This window comes from Felis catus, chromosome D3 (assembly GCF_018350175.1).
Source record: "Felis catus isolate Fca126 chromosome D3, F.catus_Fca126_mat1.0, whole genome shotgun sequence".
In the NCBI taxonomy this organism is placed as follows: domain Eukaryota; kingdom Metazoa; phylum Chordata; class Mammalia; order Carnivora; family Felidae; genus Felis; species Felis catus.
In genome coordinates this window covers 19,932,313-19,956,528 of record NC_058379.1, presented here as the reverse complement: position 1 = coordinate 19,956,528, position 24,216 = coordinate 19,932,313, and the positions used below count along the sequence as shown (strand labels likewise).

Below are 24,216 nucleotides of genomic sequence, written 5' to 3'. Positions count from 1 at the left end.
TTGTCCCCATGGGAATGGAGATGGGCCCGGTGAGACAGACTGGGGTCCCAGTGGGGATCAGGCAGAAACCAGGAGGGTCCTGGGGACAATGGGTCTGTTCAGATTTGTGTGTGGTCAGTGAGGCTTAGCGTCACCCTGGCACTGCCTGAGACCTCAGTCATGAAAGTCTGGACACCCGACACATTAGTTATGTTTGGGTTATGGATGGAGCAGATGATGTCAGACTTCATAACCTGTGTGGGGGTCACGGGAGAACAGGGTGAATAGGAAAGGGCACCATCTCAGCCACACAAAGGGCTGCCACTGATTGTCCAAAAGACAGAGTCATTTCAAACTCAGGAGTAGAGTTAAGGGAGGTCAGACCAGCCAGAGGCCCATGGCAAGGCCAAGCTTCCCAGAGTTTGCAGCAACCCCGGACACCAGGCCCTAAGGATTCTTCCAGCCTGCAACACCATGGCCGTGTACATAGTGCACCTGTAGCTTTGTGTCATGGACACACTCACTACAGGGCCTGAGGCACTCATGTCAGCCTCTCAGAGGTGCAGGCCACACTCACTCTGCCAGTCCTCCAGTCCCAGGTTGGACAGATACCCTGTCTGAGCCTTCAGCTCATCAGGGTCCGGGAGCTGCCTTCACCAGACTTGTTGGGGGGCAGGAATGCCCAGGAACAGAGCCTCCAAGGACAGCATGCTCTGGGGCAAGAGTGGGTCAGAGACAGGGGCCCCCAAGGAGCTTTTTAGCAGCCAACAGTCCCCAAATCTACCTAGGAGATAATAGAAACTTTGGGAGCAGCATCTGCATGAACCCATTCCACAGATGGGAAAACTAAGACCCCAAAGGAACAAGGGACCACTCAGGCCTCCCTCATTCCAATGGTCCTGCTGGGGAGAATGACATAATACCCACCTCCCCCCCATCCATAGCCACTGCCACCCCTAGACAAACTCCTCTCTATTCATTGTTGTAAGTGTTCATTATGAACTCCACAAACTGAAGAGACAGAAGGCAAGGGAGAAACCCCATGTTCCTATCAACCAGGTGCCAGAGTCCCAGGTGACCTAGTCTGAGGTCTTCCCTTATGCAGCATTTTGAAGCAAATTCAAGATCGTACCATTTGTTCTGTATACAATTCATTTGTGAACTGGAAAGACAGGACCTGAGCTACAACTACCACATTATCATCAAATCTAAGCAGAAACCATCGGAACTTCTTAATAGCAAGACAATAGTCCATTTCTCATCAAAAAGCCTCATAGGTGTCATAAGTGAATTCATGAAGTTTTATTTTTGATGCTGCTGGTGGTGTTCTTACTTCCTTATTTTTATGAGTATTGAGTAACATTTGACACTGTGATTGGTGGATGTGTCTTCAGGTCTGTTGGGTGTGTAAGAATCTATCTAACCCCTCTACTTTTCCTTCCAAGGAAGCGGCTTGGGTCCTGGTAATGGCTTGCGTCCTTCCTTCTAGGAAGGGCTGTTGGTCCTGGGACTCTCCCACGGCGGGGATGCAGCCACAGCCTCCCATAGCTGTACCCGAACCATTCTCTCCACCTCCTCTTCCTGCAAAGGGCATCTGGCTCAGAAGCTTCAGGAGGTCCAGCTTGGACTTGGCAAAATCACTTCCCAAGACTGTTGGTCACTTTGCATCAAAGGACCTCAGTCAAGTGGATCTTTTTAGGTAGCATTAGCTGCCTTGATGTTCAATGACACCATCAATCAAATGGGAAGGACGCATCATGGGAATATTTCATTTCTGTCTTCCTTCTCCCGTGAAGGCTACAATGTGCCCATGAGGAGAGTGCCTTCATCTGCTCTTTATTCTCCCCACAGCGACCTTCATATATTATGACAAAGAACTATAAACTTTCCCCTCCTGTTCCCCACTTTACAGAATGATGACCTTCTCCCTCCGTTTTCCCCTGCTGAAGCTTTATTGTCTGCTGACCTGGTGCACTCTGGGCTTGACCTGACGGGCTTAGGGGGTGGCACCAGGGTAGGCCCCTAGGCATGATGGCAATGTGGCTACGCATATGGACATTGGTCCAGTGGGATCTCTTCAGGTAGCTTCTGGTACACTCACATGACCCCAGGTGAGCTCTACAGCTCCTGCTTTCTGATGGACCACATACCATCTTTTCTCATCTCTTCTGTGCCTACCCACCCCAGGCCTGAAATCAGTCACTGATGCCAGTTCCATTTAGTGTCAGGTGGCATTTAAGACCTTTGAAAGAAGGAAAGCAGCAGTCACACACCAGACCCTCCCCAACATGAGACCAGATTGGGGTATCTCTGGGGTACTCCAAAGGTCACATTGACACAGGCTGGCATGTCCCACAGGACCAGGACAGACTTCACATAGGACTGTCCCAAACTAGGACATTCCTGGGAAGATAAGGCTGAGCCCCCATATGTGACAGTAGGGGATACAGGAAGTTTCCAATGGCCTATACCATAGGCCAACCTGCTTCTCCCTGGAAAGGGAGGTTTGTGAGTGAGGGGACATGCACTGCCTTCAACTCATGGTCTCACCAAGGAATTAGGATTGTTTGAACTTACAGAGAAGGGACGTCCGGTTTATTTCCATGGAACCTGACTCACAATGACACAAAAGACCTCCACAAACTCACCCCAATCCATAGGAGACAGTAACTGGAAACAGCAGATCAGTTACCAACTTCCTTTGGAAGAATTGCTTGCAAGGATCCTGTTGCCTTTCGTGTGGGGACATTGGTCTTGTTATCTGCTAGGAATGGGGGATGTGTGGCCCCCCCCCCCGCTGAGCAGACACCACCAGCCTGGAGCAGTGCCCTCACTTCCTCCAACACAGCTGCAGGTGGGGGGGTAAGGGGTGGGGCAGGGCTGACCTGTGCCAGGGATTTTGTACGAGACTACATCACAGTGTTGGGTGTTTGGCGATGGAACCCAGCTGACTGTACTAGGTGAGTCTCATCTTCTCCTTCCTTCCCTGCTCTCCCAGAGGTTTGAACAAGTTTCTCCTTTTTCTGTTCATTTCTGTGTCTTCCCTAAGCCTATGGTCATGCTTTCACCCAGGACCCCAGAGCCCGGGGCCTTCCTCTTCCTCCCATGTACCATCAGAACTTTACCTCTATCCCCAGAGGCAGGAGTATAAGTGGGATGACCTACAGACTCCACTCTCTGTCTGCCAGGGTCATACTGGGTCCTAAATGTGCTCTGTTCCTTCCTCTCCTGTCTGGCCTCATGTCAGTCCACCTTTGTCTCTGGGAGTCACTAAGGTCCCCATCTAAAAGGGAAGAGAGAACAGGGAACATTGTGGGGGTAACCATGTGGAGAATTTACAGGGACACAGCACCCTCAGGGCCATGTCTGAGGACACACAGGTCAGAGGTTCAGGGCAGGGCCCAGAGCTCTGGCATTCAGGATCCAGGGCCAGCAATGGTGCAGGGATGGAGCTGTTCCCCCAGGCCTCTTGGGGAAGCTCAGAGCCCTGAGCTGGCCAGGGGACTCAGGGAAACCAGCAAGGAGGAGGACGATGGAAGAAAGAGAAGGTGCCAAAGAAAGGGTCACAGAATGACCGGATGTGAGAACAAGGTGGACACTGAAGTGTCTGTAGGACATACTTCCTGCCCCAAAGAGAGGCAGAATCTTTGGATTGAAGGTTTTAATGCTAAACAAATTTGCAGGACATGGGGGACGAGGCTGCAGAAAGACAATGGAATGAGAGAGACACAAGGCCAGTCAGACAGAATCTGTATGATCAGCAAGGATCCTACCCCATCAGGGACGGCCCAGGAGAGACACATCTGGGTAAAAACAGACCCTTTAGCCCAAGACCCTGACATTCCCAGCACAACAGTGTCAGGATAGAATGGTCCACGGGACGAGACAATGGGAGGTGAGAGAGCTCACATCATAACCCTGGCCACAGACAGACAAATGTAGAGCCAAGACAGACACTGTCAAAATGTCACAGGAGGCAGGAGCAGGACAGTGAGAGTTCATTGTCTGTGTGGAAGGAAAGGTTCCAGGAGAATGTCGGGAGGGGTGGTGACAGGAATGCCCCTCAAAAGTTCCCAGCACAGATGGGGAGATGATTGAGAAACACCTTAACCTACCCCCCCCCCAACTGCCTCAACATGGATATGCAGATACACAGTGGGAACTGGGGACCTGAATGGATGCTCAGGAACTTGTACCACAAAGAAGACCGAGGGTAAGAGAGCCCACAGTTGATGCTTAACCTCTGAACTCCTGCCCCTCACCCACCCCACAGGTCAGCCCAAGTCCTAGCCCTCAGTTATCCTCTTCCCACCCTCCTCTGAGGAGCTCAGCACCAACAAGGCCACCCTGGTACGCCTCACCAGTGACTTCTACCCCAGCGGCTTGATGGTGCCTGGAAGGCAGAAAGCACCCCCATCACCCAGGGCATGGAGACCACCAAGCCCTCCAAACAGAGCAACAACAAGTACGCGGCCAGCAGCTACCTGAACCTGTCACCAGACCAGTGGAAATCTCATAGCAGCTACACCTGCCAGGTCACACATGAGGGGAGCGACGTGGAGAAAACAGTGGTCCCCACAGAGTGCTCTTAGGTCATGGTACCCCCTACCCACTCAAAGGGCTTAGAGCCACAGGACCTCCAGGAAGGATTCCCCTTGCACCAGAATCATCCCAGCCCTTCTCCCAGCACCCAGTCAATGCTCAATAAAATGTCTTTTATTCAATCAGAATTCAGACTATCTGGTAATTAGGGTTTAACATTTTGGTCCAGAATTCAACCATCTTAAGGTGGGGGAGGGGGGGGGACATGATTCTTTTGGCCTTGGGAAAGAAGCCCACAGAAGGCGTCCTCATGTTTCATGAGGCTTTGTTTTGCTCTCAGCCAGAATTGCCAGAGAATTCTCCTGAACAGCACATCAAAACAGCAGAAATTAAAGAGACCATCCTCCACAATGTCTCTAGCTTTCATTCTTGTGTGAACCATGTCTACTTCCAGTCCTAGCTGCCCTGCCCGATATCAGGTCCCCACGATTTCTTAGATAATTCCTGAATTTCTCCCTGGACCTTGCACCTCACAGTCTACAAGAAGCCCTCCTCTGAACATTCCCACTCTCCTCTTCCTATAGGCCCCCACTCAGTGCCACATTTTCCTTCGTTTCCTACCCCATGTGGACATTCCCCATCATACCAGCCTAGAGCCACCTCCCTTCCTTATGAGAACCCCTGTTCCTACCTCCCCAAGGGACAATCACATGTTCCCCCTCGACTGACTCCCTGTCACACTTACTACAGGACTATCTGCCTGGATGCAGGTCACTCACACCCACACTCCCATTGCTGGCACCTCCCCCTCCCAGTGTCTCTTAGTTCATACTTGCATCCAAGGTCTCTGGGCCACAGACTCCAGCTATACTCTCTGGGACCCCTCCAAGTCCAAGCCAAGCCAAGAGCCCACCACTTGTGTTTCAATAACCCACCTGGGGCCTCTGTTATAAATCAAGGATCAGATTCTGGAAATAGGCTGCTGACAGGTTTCTCAACTGACTCATCTATCTACTTAGGAGCTCAGTGTGGGATATCTGATCATAACACACACAAGTATACACACAGGTATCAATGAACAGAAACATACATGCACACACATGATGATCACAGAGCCATTGGTCCATTTATAACACTGCCATGGTGGGCATGTCTATGGAAAGATCGGAGGAGCTGAGGCAAAAATTGTTGCACAGGGAGCCAGGATATGACATGAACAAAGGCAACTCCATCTCTGTCATCCCTACCAGAGCCAGCCAGTAGCAATAGAAGGTCCCAGGGATTCTACTCACGGCTGGAGAGAGACAAGCAACTTCATGAGCTGCTGGGAGGGTGTTTACACACTAATCAAAAGTCAAGGAAGACGGTCATAGTTCTGGCTCAGCATGCCAATGTGCCAATGTTTCATAGAAAGAAGGATGCCAGGCCTGTGTGTCCCCAGTGTGAGCTCTGTAGGTGACGTCCCTAGGCCAGGATGCAGGTGAAGGCCCTGGGTGTCAGGGACCCTCCTCACAATGTGAAGGTCCAGTGCAGAGGTATGGTATGTGTGTCCTGCTTGGTGAGGTGACCCTGTGCCAGTGATGCTCCTGTACATGGACGATGTGTGATTCTCACTCACTTCAAGGGTCAGGCACAGATTCCAACACTCCGGCTGAGGGCGAAATTGTAGGACGTAGTGACAGCCTCCCAAACCACCAGGTGCCCACCAGGTCTAACCAGCTTATATTCAGCCCACACACCCCTACACCATGATAGCTGCCCTCATGGGGCTCAGGACAGGGAGTAAACAGTGATGACACTAGAAGAACCAGACAAAGGCAGCAATTCAGGAGATCAGAACCCTAGAGAGGGATCTAAGTGCTGGGGAAACATGATTCTCCTCTCAACACTTCCCTATCCTGACCCCAATCCTCCATGGTTTCCTGTGCTGAGGATGTGATGGCATATCTAGGACCCTCTGCATGAGTCCCAAGTCTGCAAAGGGCTCACAGTTCCATCACCGCTGTGCTAAAACAGCCCTGCTCACCCCTTTCACAATGACATCCTGATACAGACTGAGGAGAGAACACAGCCCCTTCCTAAGGATGGCGTTACTTGGGAATTCCGATGCAATATCTAGAGGAGGTGTCTCAACCCCTCCCCATGACTGAGGATGGATGGAATCTGAACCCTCCATGGAACTGAAATTCCAGGTCCCCAGGGGTCACCCCTGTCACCCACCCATCTGCCCAGCCAGCACCCGTGACAAGGAGGCTGGGCTTTGGGCCTCCCGTACAGCTGCAGGTGGGCCTGGGTCAGGGGTGGAGGGGCTGACAGAGGGTTTGTGTTCCAGGCTGTGTCACAGTGTATTGTGTTCGGCGGAGGGACCCATCTGACCGTCCTCGGTAAGTCTCCCACTTTCCATCCTCTTTCGGATCCAGTATGCAATTTGGGGCTATTTTCCTCTGCTTTCTTTTGTGACCTGGGATCAGGCCAACGGTCCGTGGTGTCTGTAAGTTTTGCCTCTTTTGTCTGCTCCTCATCACCTCTAACCGGTCCCATCTTGTCAGATGGTGGTCAGGGCTACAGGGGACCATTCCCATGAACCCTTCCTGATCTCAGGAGACCTGAACTCAGACCTCACCATGGCTCCAGCTCTCTCCCCATGGGAACCTAATCCTCTGGACTCAGGATGGTCAGCTCTCCACTCAGGGTCTCTGGGCTCCAAGAGTCTGATGAGAATTGAGGGTGAAGGGCAAGTGACTGGGGGTTCATGCTGCCAGAGGGAACGTGGGGTGTGGGAAGGATTCTGGGGATGGCTCAGGCACCGGGTTCCTCCTCAGGGCATCCCAGGCAGAGGACTGCCTGAAGCACAGTGAGGAGAACCTTGGTCTGGGAACTTGGAGGCATGAAGGAGGAAGTGGGACAAGGGGTCAAGGAAGAAGGGTGGACATCAGAGCAGAGGTGGGCCCTGGGTCCTGGGACATTCCACCTCCACAGGGACAGTCAGGACCTCAGCACAGGAAAGGTCTCAGGACACTCAGGCAACAAAGGTAAATGCCTTCACCACCACAGGAAAGCCTCCTGAGCAGATAGATATGTGGGGTCAGGATCTCCAGATACGGACAGGTGACAGGGACAGGACTTGCCAGGCACTCAGCAATCTGAAGACAGACAGACCCCCAGTAAACTTCACAGAACAGGGAGACCCTTCAAAATAGACATAGCTCATCATTAAAGCTGGGTTCTAAGAGTCTGAGGAGAAGAGAGGGGTGAAGGCAAGGAAGTGGGGCACTCGGGCTGCAAGCAGGGCTGTGGGGTGTGGGAAGGATTCTGGGGACGGCTCAGGCATCGCATTCTGTCTTCAGCTCGTCCCAGCTGGAGGGCTGCCTGAAGCACAGCGAGCAGAGCATTGGTCTGGGGACTTGGAGACATGGAGGTGGAAATGGGACAAGGGGGTCTGGGGGAGGGAGGTCGTCAGAAGAGAATGGCCCCAGGGTTCAGGGACCTTTCACCTCTAGAGGAACAGTAAGGACACCAAGATCAGGACAAGTCTCAGGAAAGTGTCCTGTCAGGACACTCAGCCAGCAGGGGTACATCCCTTCACAGCATGCCACAGCAAGAGAGCTCTGTGAGCAGACACATGGGGTCAGAGTCCCCTGATAGGGAGAGGTGACAGGGGCAGTGACTGCCAGGCTTCCAGAAACAGTAAGTGTTTAGACAGACCCACCAGAAAACCTCACAGAATAAGGAGACCCTCAGAACAGATATGGCCTGACCTCAAAACTGAAAATTCACCTCACCTGAAAACTCTCCAGTCTACACCTGAAGACTCCCTGGAATCCAGCTTTAAGAACTCCTACTTCTTACCCACTCAGAATCGCCAGCGGGGGGTCCCTGTTGGGAGGTGGGCAAGGCTGCAATGATGGTGTGAGGGGCTCTGGGGGCAGGAAACCTACTTTTCAAATGGGAACACAGCCCTGCAACAAGGACAGACTAGATACAGGGTAACCAAGTAAGGGACCTGGCGGATATGGCAGTGAAGCCAACGTCCATGACAGACAGAATCACAAGGGAAAGCTGGTCTCAGAGCCAGTGCCACCAAGTCCCAGGGGGAGGACTGTGTGGATTAGGAGGATATGTGACCGGAAGAGAGTCTGAGGCCATGGAGGGACCCACACACTACTGAATGTGGCAGTCAGATTCATTCCAACAGAAGGTGAGTGACCCTACCCATGGCTGACCTGAACTCAGCCAGCTGGAGCCCTTGAGACCCAAGCCATGGACATGACAGAGCTGTTCCCCACATCAGGACTGAGGTAGGAGCTTCAGCCATGGACACCTGATGCCATGTGACTCATGCCCCTCCCCACCCCACAGGTCAGCCCAAGTCGGCCCCCTCGGTCACACTCTTCCCACCCTCCAGTGAGGAGCTCAGCGCAAACAAGGCCACCCTGGTGTGCCTCATCAGTGACTTCTACCCCAGCGGCTTGACGGTGGCCTGGAAGGAAGATGGCACCCCCATCACCAAGGGCGTGGAGACCACCAAGCCCTCCAGACAGAGCAACAACAAGTACGCGGCCAGCAGCTACCTGAGCCTGTCACCGAGCCAGTGGAAATCTCATAGCAGATACACCTGCCAGGTCACGCACGAGGGGAGCACTGTGGAGAAGAGTGTGGTCCCTGCAGAGTGCCCTTAGGTTCCCAAGGCTTCCAGGATGGGGGCCTTCCTCACCAGACACCCCTTCCCCTGCCCACTGTGTAGCCCTGTGAACCAACCCCTGGATCAGCTCAGACCAGGCAGGTCACACGCCCTCCCTATTTCTACTTGTGCTCAATAAAGACCTTAGCACATATCACTGACATATCTGGTGTGCATTCACTGTTCCACGTAACTCTGGGTAAGCCTCAGTAATTAGGGATAGACTTGTCAAGTGAGAACCTATTTACCCACTTTCCCTGTGTGCTTGTCAGCCATGGCCTGAAGAACAAATGGTCCCAACTCAACGGTTGCAGTCCTTGTCCCCATGGGAATGGAGATGGGCCCGGTGAGACAGACTGGGGTCCCAGTGGGGATCAGGCAGAAACCAGGAGGGTCCTGGGGACAATGGGTCTGTTCAGATTTGTGTGTGGTCAGTGAGGCTTAGCGTCACCCTGGCACTGCCTGAGACCTCAGTCATGAAAGTCTGGACACCCGACACATTAGTTATGTTTGGGTTATGGATGGAGCAGATGATGTCAGACTTCATAACCTGTGTGGGGGTCACGGGAGAACAGGGTGAATAGGAAAGGGCACCATCTCAGCCACACAAAGGGCTGCCACTGATTGTCCAAAAGACAGAGTCATTTCAAACTCAGGAGTAGAGTTAAGGGAGGTCAGACCAGCCAGAGGCCCATGGCAAGGCCAAGCTTCCCAGAGTTTGCAGCAACCCCGGACACCAGGCCCTAAGGATTCTTCCAGCCTGCAACACCATGGCCGTGTACATAGTGCACCTGTAGCTTTGTGTCATGGACACACTCACTACAGGGCCTGAGGCACTCATGTCAGCCTCTCAGAGGTGCAGGCCACACTCACTCTGCCAGTCCTCCAGTCCCAGGTTGGACAGATACCCTGTCTGAGCCTTCAGCTCATCAGGGTCCGGGAGCTGCCTTCACCAGACTTGTTGGGGGGCAGGAATGCCCAGGAACAGAGCCTCCAAGGACAGCATGCTCTGGGGCAAGAGTGGGTCAGAGACAGGGGCCCCCAAGGAGCTTTTTAGCAGCCAACAGTCCCCAAATCTACCTAGGAGATAATAGAAACTTTGGGAGCAGCATCTGCATGAACCCATTCCACAGATGGGAAAACTAAGACCCCAAAGGAACAAGGGACCACTCAGGCCTCCCTCATTCCAATGGTCCTGCTGGGGAGAATGACATAATACCCACCTCCCCCCCATCCATAGCCACTGCCACCCCTAGACAAACTCCTCTCTATTCATTGTTGTAAGTGTTCATTATGAACTCCACAAACTGAAGAGACAGAAGGCAAGGGAGAAACCCCATGTTCCTATCAACCAGGTGCCAGAGTCCCAGGTGACCTAGTCTGAGGTCTTCCCTTATGCAGCATTTTGAAGCAAATTCAAGATCGTACCATTTGTTCTGTATACAATTCATTTGTGAACTGGAAAGACAGGACCTGAGCTACAACTACCACATTATCATCAAATCTAAGCAGAAACCATCGGAACTTCTTAATAGCAAGACAATAGTCCATTTCTCATCAAAAAGCCTCATAGGTGTCATAAGTGAATTCATGAAGTTTTATTTTTGATGCTGCTGGTGGTGTTCTTACTTCCTTATTTTTATGAGTATTGAGTAACATTTGACACTGTGATTGGTGGATGTGTCTTCAGGTCTGTTGGGTGTGTAAGAATCTATCTAACCCCTCTACTTTTCCTTCCAAGGAAGCGGCTTGGGTCCTGGTAATGGCTTGCGTCCTTCCTTCTAGGAAGGGCTGTTGGTCCTGGGACTCTCCCACGGCGGGGATGCAGCCACAGCCTCCCATAGCTGTACCCGAACCATTCTCTCCACCTCCTCTTCCTGCAAAGGGCATCTGGCTCAGAAGCTTCAGGAGGTCCAGCTTGGACTTGGCAAAATCACTTCCCAAGACTGTTGGTCACTTTGCATCAAAGGACCTCAGTCAAGTGGATCTTTTTAGGTAGCATTAGCTGCCTTGATGTTCAATGACACCATCAATCAAATGGGAAGGACGCATCATGGGAATATTTCATTTCTGTCTTCCTTCTCCCGTGAAGGCTACAATGTGCCCATGAGGAGAGTGCCTTCATCTGCTCTTTATTCTCCCCACAGCGACCTTCATATATTATGACAAAGAACTATAAACTTTCCCCTCCTGTTCCCCACTTTACAGAATGATGACCTTCTCCCTCCATTTTCCCCTGCTGAAGCTTTATTGTCTGCTGACCTGGTGCACTCTGGGCTTGACCTGACGGGCTTAGGGGGTGGCACCAGGGTAGGCCCCTAGGCATGATGGCAATGTGGCTACGCATATGGACATTGGTCCAGTGGGATCTCTTCAGGTAGCTTCTGGTACACTCACATGACCCCAGGTGAGCTCTACAGCTCCTGCTTTCTGATGGACCACATACCATCTTTTCTCATCTCTTCTGTGCCTACCCACCCCAGGCCTGAAATCAGTCACTGATGCCAGTTCCATTTAGTGTCAGGTGGCATTTAAGACCTTTGAAAGAAGGAAAGCAGCAGTCACACACCAGACCCTCCCAACATGAGACCAGATTGGGGTATCTCTGGGGTACTCCAAAGGTCACATTGACACAGGCTGGCATGTCCCACAGGACCAGGACAGACTTCACATAGGACTGTCCCAAACTAGGACATTCCTGGGAAGATAAGGCTGAGCCCCCATATGTGACAGTAGGGGATACAGGAAGTTTCCAATGGCCTATACCATAGGCCAACCTGCTTCTCCCTGGAAAGGGAGGTTTGTGAGTGAGGGGACATGCACTGCCTTCAACTCATGGTCTCACCAAGGAATTAGGATTGTTTGAACTTACAGAGAAGGGACGTCCGGTTTATTTCCATGGAACCTGACTCACAATGACACAAAAGACCTCCACAAACTCACCCCAATCCATAGGAGACAGTAACTGGAAACAGCAGATCAGTTACCAACTTCCTTTGGAAGAATTGCTTGCAAGGATCCTGTTGCCTTTCGTGTGGGGACATTGGTCTTGTTATCTGCTAGGAATGGGGGATGTGTGGCCCCCCCCCCCCCGCTGAGCAGACACCACCAGCCTGGAGCAGTGCCCTCACTTCCTCCAACACAGCTGCAGGTGGGGGGGTAAGGGGTGGGGCAGGGCTGACCTGTGCCAGGGATTTTGTACGAGACTACATCACAGTGTTGGGTGTTTGGCGATGGAACCCAGCTGACTGTACTAGGTGAGTCTCATCTTCTCCTTCCTTCCCTGCTCTCCCAGAGGTTTGAACAAGTTTCTCCTTTTTCTGTTCATTTCTGTGTCTTCCCTAAGCCTATGGTCATGCTTTCACCCAGGACCCCAGAGCCCGGGGCCTTCCTCTTCCTCCCATGTACCATCAGAACTTTACCTCTATCCCCAGAGGCAGGAGTATAAGTGGGATGACCTACAGACTCCACTCTCTGTCTGCCAGGGTCATACTGGGTCCTAAATGTGCTCTGTTCCTTCCTCTCCTGTCTGGCCTCATGTCAGTCCACCTTTGTCTCTGGGAGTCACTAAGGTCCCCATCTAAAAGGGAAGAGAGAACAGGGAACATTGTGGGGGTAACCATGTGGAGAATTTACAGGGACACAGCACCCTCAGGGCCATGTCTGAGGACACACAGGTCAGAGGTTCAGGGCAGGGCCCAGAGCTCTGGCATTCAGGATCCAGGGCCAGCAATGGTGCAGGGATGGAGCTGTTCCCCCAGGCCTCTTGGGGAAGCTCAGAGCCCTGAGCTGGCCAGGGGACTCAGGGAAACCAGCAAGGAGGAGGACGATGGAAGAAAGAGAAGGTGCCAAAGAAAGGGTCACAGAATGACCGGATGTGAGAACAAGGTGGACACTGAAGTGTCTGTAGGACATACTTCCTGCCCCAAAGAGAGGCAGAATCTTTGGATTGAAGGTTTTAATGCTAAACAAATTTGCAGGACATGGGGGACGAGGCTGCAGAAAGACAATGGAATGAGAGAGACACAAGGCCAGTCAGACAGAATCTGTATGATCAGCAAGGATCCTACCCCATCAGGGACGGCCCAGGAGAGACACATCTGGGTAAAAACAGACCCTTTAGCCCAAGACCCTGACATTCCCAGCACAACAGTGTCAGGATAGAATGGTCCACGGGACGAGACAATGGGAGGTGAGAGAGCTCACATCATAACCCTGGCCACAGACAGACAAATGTAGAGCCAAGACAGACACTGTCAAAATGTCACAGGAGGCAGGAGCAGGACAGTGAGAGTTCATTGTCTGTGTGGAAGGAAAGGTTCCAGGAGAATGTCGGGAGGGGTGGTGACAGGAATGCCCCTCAAAAGTTCCCAGCACAGATGGGGAGATGATTGAGAAACACCTTAACCTACCCCCCCCCCCAACTGCCTCAACATGGATATGCAGATACACAGTGGGAACTGGGGACCTGAATGGATGCTCAGGAACTTGTACCACAAAGAAGACCGAGGGTAAGAGAGCCCACAGTTGATGCTTAACCTCTGAACTCCTGCCCCTCACCCACCCCACAGGTCAGCCCAAGTCCTAGCCCTCAGTTATCCTCTTCCCACCCTCCTCTGAGGAGCTCAGCACCAACAAGGCCACCCTGGTACGCCTCACCAGTGACTTCTACCCCAGCGGCTTGATGGTGCCTGGAAGGCAGAAAGCACCCCCATCACCCAGGGCATGGAGACCACCAAGCCCTCCAAACAGAGCAACAACAAGTACGCGGCCAGCAGCTACCTGAACCTGTCACCAGACCAGTGGAAATCTCATAGCAGCTACACCTGCCAGGTCACACATGAGGGGAGCGACGTGGAGAAAACAGTGGTCCCCACAGAGTGCTCTTAGGTCATGGTACCCCCTACCCACTCAAAGGGCTTAGAGCCACAGGACCTCCAGGAAGGATTCCCCTTGCACCAGAATCATCCCAGCCCTTCTCCCAGCACCCAGTCAATGCTCAATAAAATGTCTTTTATTCAATCAGAATTCAGACTATCTGGTAATTAGGGTTTAACATTTTGGTCCAGAATTCAACCATCTTAAGGTGGGGGAGGGGGGGGGACATGATTCTTTTGGCCTTGGGAAAGAAGCCCACAGAAGGCGTCCTCATGTTTCATGAGGCTTTGTTTTGCTCTCAGCCAGAATTGCCAGAGAATTCTCCTGAACAGCACATCAAAACAGCAGAAATTAAAGAGACCATCCTCCACAATGTCTCTAGCTTTCATTCTTGTGTGAACCATGTCTACTTCCAGTCCTAGCTGCCCTGCCCGATATCAGGTCCCCACGATTTCTTAGATAATTCCTGAATTTCTCCCTGGACCTTGCACCTCACAGTCTACAAGAAGCCCTCCTCTGAACATTCCCACTCTCCTCTTCCTATAGGCCCCCACTCAGTGCCACATTTTCCTTCGTTTCCTACCCCATGTGGACATTCCCCATCATACCAGCCTAGAGCCACCTCCCTTCCTTATGAGAACCCCTGTTCCTACCTCCCCAAGGGACAATCACATGTTCCCCCTCGACTGACTCCCTGTCACACTTACTACAGGACTATCTGCCTGGATGCAGGTCACTCACACCCACACTCCCATTGCTGGCACCTCCCCCTCCCAGTGTCTCTTAGTTCATACTTGCATCCAAGGTCTCTGGGCCACAGACTCCAGCTATACTCTCTGGGACCCCTCCAAGTCCAAGCCAAGCCAAGAGCCCACCACTTGTGTTTCAATAACCCACCTGGGGCCTCTGTTATAAATCAAGGATCAGATTCTGGAAATAGGCTGCTGACAGGTTTCTCAACTGACTCATCTATCTACTTAGGAGCTCAGTGTGGGATATCTGATCATAACACACACAAGTATACACACAGGTATCAATGAACAGAAACATACATGCACACACATGATGATCACAGAGCCATTGGTCCATTTATAACACTGCCATGGTGGGCATGTCTATGGAAAGATCGGAGGAGCTGAGGCAAAAATTGTTGCACAGGGAGCCAGGATATGACATGAACAAAGGCAACTCCATCTCTGTCATCCCTACCAGAGCCAGCCAGTAGCAATAGAAGGTCCCAGGGATTCTACTCACGGCTGGAGAGAGACAAGCAACTTCATGAGCTGCTGGGAGGGTGTTTACACACTAATCAAAAGTCAAGGAAGACGGTCATAGTTCTGGCTCAGCATGCCAATGTGCCAATGTTTCATAGAAAGAAGGATGCCAGGCCTGTGTGTCCCCAGTGTGAGCTCTGTAGGTGACGTCCCTAGGCCAGGATGCAGGTGAAGGCCCTGGGTGTCAGGGACCCTCCTCACAATGTGAAGGTCCAGTGCAGAGGTATGGTATGTGTGTCCTGCTTGGTGAGGTGACCCTGTGCCAGTGATGCTCCTGTACATGGACGATGTGTGATTCTCACTCACTTCAAGGGTCAGGCACAGATTCCAACACTCCGGCTGAGGGCGAAATTGTAGGACGTAGTGACAGCCTCCCAAACCACCAGGTGCCCACCAGGTCTAACCAGCTTATATTCAGCCCACACACCCCTACACCATGATAGCTGCCCTCATGGGGCTCAGGACAGGGAGTAAACAGTGATGACACTAGAAGAACCAGACAAAGGCAGCAATTCAGGAGATCAGAACCCTAGAGAGGGATCTAAGTGCTGGGGAAACATGATTCTCCTCTCAACACTTCCCTATCCTGACCCCAATCCTCCATGGTTTCCTGTGCTGAGGATGTGATGGCATATCTAGGACCCTCTGCATGAGTCCCAAGTCTGCAAAGGGCTCACAGTTCCATCACCGCTGTGCTAAAACAGCCCTGCTCACCCCTTTCACAATGACATCCTGATACAGACTGAGGAGAGAACACAGCCCCTTCCTAAGGATGGCGTTACTTGGGAATTCCGATGCAATATCTAGAGGAGGTGTCTCAACCCCTCCCCATGACTGAGGATGGATGGAATCTGAACCCTCCATGGAACTGAAATTCCAGGTCCCCAGGGGTCACCCCTGTCACCCACCCATCTGCCCAGCCAGCACCCGTGACAAGGAGGCTGGGCTTTGGGCCTCCCGTACAGCTGCAGGTGGGCCTGGGTCAGGGGTGGAGGGGCTGACAGAGGGTTTGTGTTCCAGGCTGTGTCACAGTGTATTGTGTTCGGCGGAGGGACCCATCTGACCGTCCTCGGTAAGTCTCCCACTTTCCATCCTCTTTCGGATCCAGTATGCAATTTGGGGCTATTTTCCTCTGCTTTCTTTTGTGACCTGGGATCAGGCCAACGGTCCGTGGTGTCTGTAAGTTTTGCCTCTTTTGTCTGCTCCTCATCACCTCTAACCGGTCCCATCTTGTCAGATGGTGGTCAGGGCTACAGGGGACCATTCCCATGAACCCTTCCTGATCTCAGGAGACCTGAACTCAGACCTCACCATGGCTCCAGCTCTCTCCCCATGGGAACCTAATCCTCTGGACTCAGGATGGTCAGCTCTCCACTCAGGGTCTCTGGGCTCCAAGAGTCTGATGAGAATTGAGGGTGAAGGGCAAGTGACTGGGGGTTCATGCTGCCAGAGGGAACGTGGGGTGTGGGAAGGATTCTGGGGATGGCTCAGGCACCGGGTTCCTCCTCAGGGCATCCCAGGCAGAGGACTGCCTGAAGCACAGTGAGGAGAACCTTGGTCTGGGAACTTGGAGGCATGAAGGAGGAAGTGGGACAAGGGGTCAAGGAAGAAGGGTGGACATCAGAGCAGAGGTGGGCCCTGGGTCCTGGGACATTCCACCTCCACAGGGACAGTCAGGACCTCAGCACAGGAAAGGTCTCAGGACACTCAGGCAACAAAGGTAAATGCCTTCACCACCACAGGAAAGCCTCCTGAGCAGATAGATATGTGGGGTCAGGATCTCCAGATACGGACAGGTGACAGGGACAGGACTTGCCAGGCACTCAGCAATCTGAAGACAGACAGACCCCCAGTAAACTTCACAGAACAGGGAGACCCTTCAAAATAGACATAGCTCATCATTAAAGCTGGGTTCTAAGAGTCTGAGGAGAAGAGAGGGGTGAAGGCAAGGAAGTGGGGCACTCGGGCTGCAAGCAGGGCTGTGGGGTGTGGGAAGGATTCTGGGGACGGCTCAGGCATCGCATTCTGTCTTCAGCTCGTCCCAGCTGGAGGGCTGCCTGAAGCACAGCGAGCAGAGCATTGGTCTGGGGACTTGGAGACATGGAGGTGGAAATGGGACAAGGGGGTCTGGGGGAGGGAGGTTGTCAGAAGAGAATGGCCCCAGGGTTCAGGGACCTTTCACCTCTAGAGGAACAGTAAGGACACCAAGATCAGGACAAGTCTCAGGAAAGTGTCCTGTCAGGACACTCAGCCAGCAGGGGTACATCCCTTCACAGCATGCCACAGCAAGAGAGCTCTGTGAGCAGACACATGGGGTCAGAGTCCCCTGATAGGGAGAGGTGACAGGGGCAGTGACTGCCAGGCTTCCAGAAACAGTAAGTGTTTAGACAGACCCACCAGAAAACCTCACAGAATAAGGAGACCCTCAGAACAGATATGGCCTGACCTCAAAACTGAAAATTCACCTCACCTGAAAACTCTCCAGTCTACACCTGAAGACTCCCTGGAATCCAGCTTTAAGAACTCCTACTTCTTACCCACTCAGAATCGCCAGCGGGGGGTCCCTGTTGGGAGGTGGGCAAGGCTGCAATGATGGTGTGAGGGGCTCTGGGGGCAGGAAACCTACTTTTCAAATGGGAACACAGCCCTGCAACAAGGACAGACTAGATACAGGGTAACCAGGTAAGGGACCTGGCGGATATGGCAGTGAAGCCAACGTCCATGACAGACAGAATCACAAGGGAAAGCTGGTCTCAGAGCCAGTGCCACCAAGTCCCAGGGGGAGGACTGTGTGGATTAGGAGGATATGTGACCGGAAGAGAGTCTGAGGCCATGGAGGGACCCACACACTACTGAATGTGGCAGTCAGATTCATTCCAACAGAAGGTGAGTGACCCTACCCATGGCTGACCTGAACTCAGCCAGCTGGAGCCCTTGAGACCCAAGCCATGGACATGACAGAGCTGTTCCCCACATCAGGACTGAGGTAGGAGCTTCAGCCATGGACACCTGATGCCATGTGACTCATGCCCCTCCCCACCCCACAGGTCAGCCCAAGTCGGCCCCCTCGGTCACACTCTTCCCACCCTCCAGTGAGGAGCTCAGCGCAAACAAGGCCACCCTGGTGTGCCTCATCAGTGACTTCTACCCCAGCGGCTTGACGGTGGCCTGGAAGGAAGATGGCACCCCCATCACCAAGGGCGTGGAGACCACCAAGCCCTCCAGACAGAGCAACAACAAGTACGCGGCCAGCAGCTACCTGAGCCTGTCACCGAGCCAGTGGAAATCTCATAGCAGATACACCTGCCAGGTCACGCACGAGGGGAGCACTGTGGAGAAGAGTGTGGTCCCTGCAGAGTGCCCTTAGGTTCCCAAGGCTTCCAGGATGGGGGCCTTCCTCACCAGACACCCCTTCCCCTGCCCACTGTGTAGCCCTGTGAACCAACCCCTGGATCAGCTCAGACCAGGCAGGTCACACGCCCTCCCTATTTCTACTTGTGCTCAATAAAGACCTTAGCACATATCACTGACATATCTGGTGTGCATTCACTGTTCCACGTAACTCTGGGTAAGCCTCAGTAATTAGGGATAGACTTGTCAAGTGAGAACCTATTTACCCACTTTCCCTGTGTGCTTGTCAGCCATGGCCTGAAGAACAAATGGTCCCAACTCAACGGTTGCAGTCCTTGTCCCCATGGGAATGGAGATGGGCCCGGTGAGACAGACTGGGGTCCCAGTGGGGATCAGGCAGAAACCAGGAGGGTCCTGGGGACAATGGGTCTGTTCAGATTTGTGTGTGGTCAGTGAGGCTTAGCGTCACCCTGGCACTGCCTGAGACCTCAGTCATGAAAGTCTGGACACCCGACACATTAGTTATGTTTGGGTTATGGATGGAGCAGATGATGTCAGACTTCATAACCTGTGTGGGGGTCACGGGAGAACAGGGTGAATAGGAAAGGGCACCATCTCAGCCACACAAAGGGCTGCCACTGATTGTCCAAAAGACAGAGTCATTTCAAACTCAGGAGTAGAGTTAAGGGAGGTCAGACCAGCCAGAGGCCCATGGCAAGGCCAAGCTTCCCAGAGTTTGCAGCAACCCCGGACACCAGGCCCTAAGGATTCTTCCAGCCTGCAACACCATGGCCGTGTACATAGTGCACCTGTAGCTTTGTGTCATGGACACACTCACTACAGGGCCTGAGGCACTCATGTCAGCCTCTCAGAGGTGCAGGCCACACTCACTCTGCCAGTCCTCCAGTCCCAGGTTGGACAGATACCCTGTCTGAGCCTTCAGCTCATCAGGGTCCGGGAGCTGCCTTCACCAGACTTGTTGGGGGGCAGGAATGCCCAGGAACAGAGCCTCCAAGGACAGCATGCTCTGGGGCAAGAGTGGGTCAGAGACAGGGGCCCCCAAGGAGCTTTTTAGCAGCCAACAGTCCCCAAATCTACCTAGGAGATAATAGAAACTTTGGGAGCAGCATCTGCATGAACCCATTCCACAGATGGGAAAACTAAGACCCCAAAGGAACAAGGGACCACTCAGGCCTCCCTCATTCCAATGGTCCTGCTGGGGAGAATGACATAATACCCACCTCCCCCCCATCCATAGCCACTGCCACCCCTAGACAAACTCCTCTCTATTCATTGTTGTAAGTGTTCATTATGAACTCCACAAACTGAAGAGACAGAAGGCAAGGGAGAAACCCCATGTTCCTATCAACCAGGTGCCAGAGTCCCAGGTGACCTAGTCTGAGGTCTTCCCTTATGCAGCATTTTGAAGCAAATTCAAGATCGTACCATTTGTTCTGTATACAATTCATTTGTGAACTGGAAAGACAGGACCTGAGCTACAACTACCACATTATCATCAAATCTAAGCAGAAACCATCGGAACTTCTTAATAGCAAGACAATAGTCCATTTCTCATCAAAAAGCCTCATAGGTGTCATAAGTGAATTCATGAAGTTTTATTTTTGATGCTGCTGGTGGTGTTCTTACTTCCTTATTTTTATGAGTATTGAGTAACATTTGACACTGTGATTGGTGGATGTGTCTTCAGGTCTGTTGGGTGTGTAAGAATCTATCTAACCCCTCTACTTTTCCTTCCAAGGAAGCGGCTTGGGTCCTGGTAATGGCTTGCGTCCTTCCTTCTAGGAAGGGCTGTTGGTCCTGGGACTCTCCCACGGCGGGGATGCAGCCACAGCCTCCCATAGCTGTACCCGAACCATTCTCTCCACCTCCTCTTCCTGCAAAGGGCATCTGGCTCAGAAGCTTCAGGAGGTCCAGCTTGGACTTGGCAAAATCACTTCCCAAGACTGTTGGTCACTTTGCATCAAAGGACCTCAGTCAAGTGGATCTTTTTAGGTAGCATTAGCTGCCTTGATGTTCAATGACACCATCAATCAAATGGGAAGGACGCATCATGGGAATATTTCATTTCTGTCTTCCTTCTCCCGTGAAGGCTACAATGTGCCCATGAGGAGAGTGCCTTCATCTGCTCTTTATTCTCCCCACAGCGACCTTCATATATTATGACAAAGAACTATAAACTTTCCCCTCCTGTTCCCCACTTTACAGAATGATGACCTTCTCCCTCCGTTTTCCCCTGCTGAAGCTTTATTGTCTGCTGACCTGGTGCACTCTGGGCTTGACCTGACGGGCTTAGGGGGTGGCACCAGGGTAGGCCCCTAGGCATGATGGCAATGTGGCTACGCATATGGACATTGGTCCAGTGGGATCTCTTCAGGTAGCTTCTGGTACACTCACATGACCCCAGGTGAGCTCTACAGCTCCTGCTTTCTGATGGACCACATACCATCTTTTCTCATCTCTTCTGTGCCTACCCACCCCAGGCCTGAAATCAGTCACTGATGCCAGTTCCATTTAGTGTCAGGTGGCATTTAAGACCTTTGAAAGAAGGAAAGCAGCAGTCACACACCAGACCCTCCCCAACATGAGACCAGATTGGGGTATCTCTGGGGTACTCCAAAGGTCACATTGACACAGGCTGGCATGTCCCACAGGACCAGGACAGACTTCACATAGGACTGTCCCAAACTAGGACATTCCTGGGAAGATAAGGCTGAGCCCCCATATGTGACAGTAGGGGATACAGGAAGTTTCCAATGGCCTATACCATAGGCCAACCTGCTTCTCCCTGGAAAGGGAGGTTTGTGAGTGAGGGGACATGCACTGCCTTCAACTCATGGTCTCACCAAGGAATTAGGATTGTTTGAACTTACAGAGAAGGGACGTCCGGTTTATTTCCATGGAACCTGACTCACAATGACACAAAAGACCTCCACAAACTCACCCCAATCCATAGGAGACAGTAACTGGAAACAGCAGATCAGTTACCAACTTCCTTTGGAAGAATTGCTTGCAAGGATCCTGTTGCCTTTCGTGTGGGGACATTGGTCTTGTTATCTGCTAGGAATGGGGGATGTGTGCCCCCCCCCCCCCCCGCTGAGCAGACACCACCAGCCTGGAGCAGTGCCCTCACTTCCTCCAACACAGCTGCAGGTGGGGGGGTAAGGGGTGGGGCAGGGCTGACCTGTGCCAGGGATTTTGTACGAGACTACATCACAGTGTTGGGTGTTTGGCGATGGAACCCAGCTGACTGTACTAGGTGAGTCTCATCTTCTCCTTCCTTCCCTGCTCTCCCAGAGGTTTGAACAAGTTTCTCCTTTTTCTGTTCATTTCTGTGTCTTCCCTAAGCCTATGGTCATGCTTTCACCCAGGACCCCAGAGCCCGGGGCCTTCCTCTTCCTCCCATGTACCATCAGAACTTTACCTCTATCCCCAGAGGCAGGAGTATAAGTGGGATGACCTACAGACTCCACTCTCTGTCTGCCAGGGTCATACTGGGTCCTAAATGTGCTCTGTTCCTTCCTCTCCTGTCTGGCCTCATGTCAGTCCACCTTTGTCTCTGGGAGTCACTAAGGTCCCCATCTAAAAGGGAAGAGAGAACAGGGAACATTGTGGGGGTAACCATGTGGAGAATTTACAGGGACACAGCACCCTCAGGGCCATGTCTGAGGACACACAGGTCAGAGGTTCAGGGCAGGGCCCAGAGCTCTGGCATTCAGGATCCAGGGCCAGCAATGGTGCAGGGATGGAGCTGTTCCCCCAGGCCTCTTGGGGAAGCTCAGAGCCCTGAGCTGGCCAGGGGACTCAGGGAAACCAGCAAGGAGGAGGACGATGGAAGAAAGAGAAGGTGCCAAAGAAAGGGTCACAGAATGACCGGATGTGAGAACAAGGTGGACACTGAAGTGTCTGTAGGACATACTTCCTGCCCCAAAGAGAGGCAGAATCTTTGGATTGAAGGTTTTAATGCTAAACAAATTTGCAGGACATGGGGGACGAGGCTGCAGAAAGACAATGGAATGAGAGAGACACAAGGCCAGTCAGACAGAATCTGTATGATCAGCAAGGATCCTACCCCATCAGGGACGGCCCAGGAGAGACACATCTGGGTAAAAACAGACCCTTTAGCCCAAGACCCTGACATTCCCAGCACAACAGTGTCAGGATAGAATGGTCCACGGGACGAGACAATGGGAGGTGAGAGAGCTCACATCATAACCCTGGCCACAGACAGACAAATGTAGAGCCAAGACAGACACTGTCAAAATGTCACAGGAGGCAGGAGCAGGACAGTGAGAGTTCATTGTCTGTGTGGAAGGAAAGGTTCCAGGAGAATGTCGGGAGGGGTGGTGACAGGAATGCCCCTCAAAAGTTCCCAGCACAGATGGGGAGATGATTGAGAAACACCTTAACCTACCCCCCCCCCAACTGCCTCAACATGGATATGCAGATACACAGTGGGAACTGGGGACCTGAATGGATGCTCAGGAACTTGTACCACAAAGAAGACCGAGGGTAAGAGAGCCCACAGTTGATGCTTAACCTCTGAACTCCTGCCCCTCACCCACCCCACAGGTCAGCCCAAGTCCTAGCCCTCAGTTATCCTCTTCCCACCCTCCTCTGAGGAGCTCAGCACCAACAAGGCCACCCTGGTACGCCTCACCAGTGACTTCTACCCCAGCGGCTTGATGGTGCCTGGAAGGCAGAAAGCACCCCCATCACCCAGGGCATGGAGACCACCAAGCCCTCCAAACAGAGCAACAACAAGTACGCGGCCAGCAGCTACCTGAACCTGTCACCAGACCAGTGGAAATCTCATAGCAGCTACACCTGCCAGGTCACACATGAGGGGAGCGACGTGGAGAAAACAGTGGTCCCCACAGAGTGCTCTTAGGTCATGGTACCCCCTACCCACTCAAAGGGCTTAGAGCCACAGGACCTCCAGGAAGGATTCCCCTTGCACCAGAATCATCCCAGCCCTTCTCCCAGCACCCAGTCAATGCTCAATAAAATGTCTTTTATTCAATCAGAATTCAGACTATCTGGTAATTAGGGTTTAACATTTTGGTCCAGAATTCAACCATCTTAAGGTGGGGGAGGGGGGGGGACATGATTCTTTTGGCCTTGGGAAAGAAGCCCACAGAAGGCGTCCTCATGTTTCATGAGGCTTTGTTTTGCTCTCAGCCAGAATTGCCAGAGAATTCTCCTGAACAGCACATCAAAACAGCAGAAATTAAAGAGACCATCCTCCACAATGTCTCTAGCTTTCATTCTTGTGTGAACCATGTCTACTTCCAGTCCTAGCTGCCCTGCCCGATATCAGGTCCCCACGATTTCTTAGATAATTCCTGAATTTCTCCCTGGACCTTGCACCTCACAGTCTACAAGAAGCCCTCCTCTGAACATTCCCACTCTCCTCTTCCTATAGGCCCCCACTCAGTGCCACATTTTCCTTCGTTTCCTACCCCATGTGGACATTCCCCATCATACCAGCCT

General features: G+C 52.4%; 3 pseudogenes and 2 gene segments (V, D, J or C); all 5 read left to right on the top strand.

Annotated features, from left to right (window-relative positions):
• The window catches only part of LOC101099449, a 328,726-nt gene extending 319,363 nt beyond the window's left edge, over window positions 1–9,363 (top strand). The window contains 2 exon segments of the V gene segment in view: window positions 6,868–6,905; window positions 8,881–9,363. Coding sequence covers window positions 6,868–6,905; window positions 8,881–9,200 — 358 coding nt within the window.
• On the top strand, window positions 9–4,709 carry LOC123381350 (annotated as a pseudogene).
• Window positions 9,364–11,599: 2,236 nt separating the features above from the next.
• Window positions 11,600–14,230, top strand: LOC109493268 (annotated as a pseudogene).
• Window positions 14,231–15,516: 1,286 nt separating this feature from the next.
• Window positions 15,517–18,884, top strand: LOC123381370. The segment is given in 3 exon segments: window positions 15,517–15,577; window positions 16,292–16,426; window positions 18,402–18,884. Coding segments are annotated over 3 exon segments (516 nt in total).
• Window positions 18,885–19,048: 164 nt separating this feature from the next.
• LOC123381369 lies at window positions 19,049–23,752 on the top strand (annotated as a pseudogene).
• The last annotated feature ends 464 nt before the right edge of the window (window positions 23,753–24,216 follow it).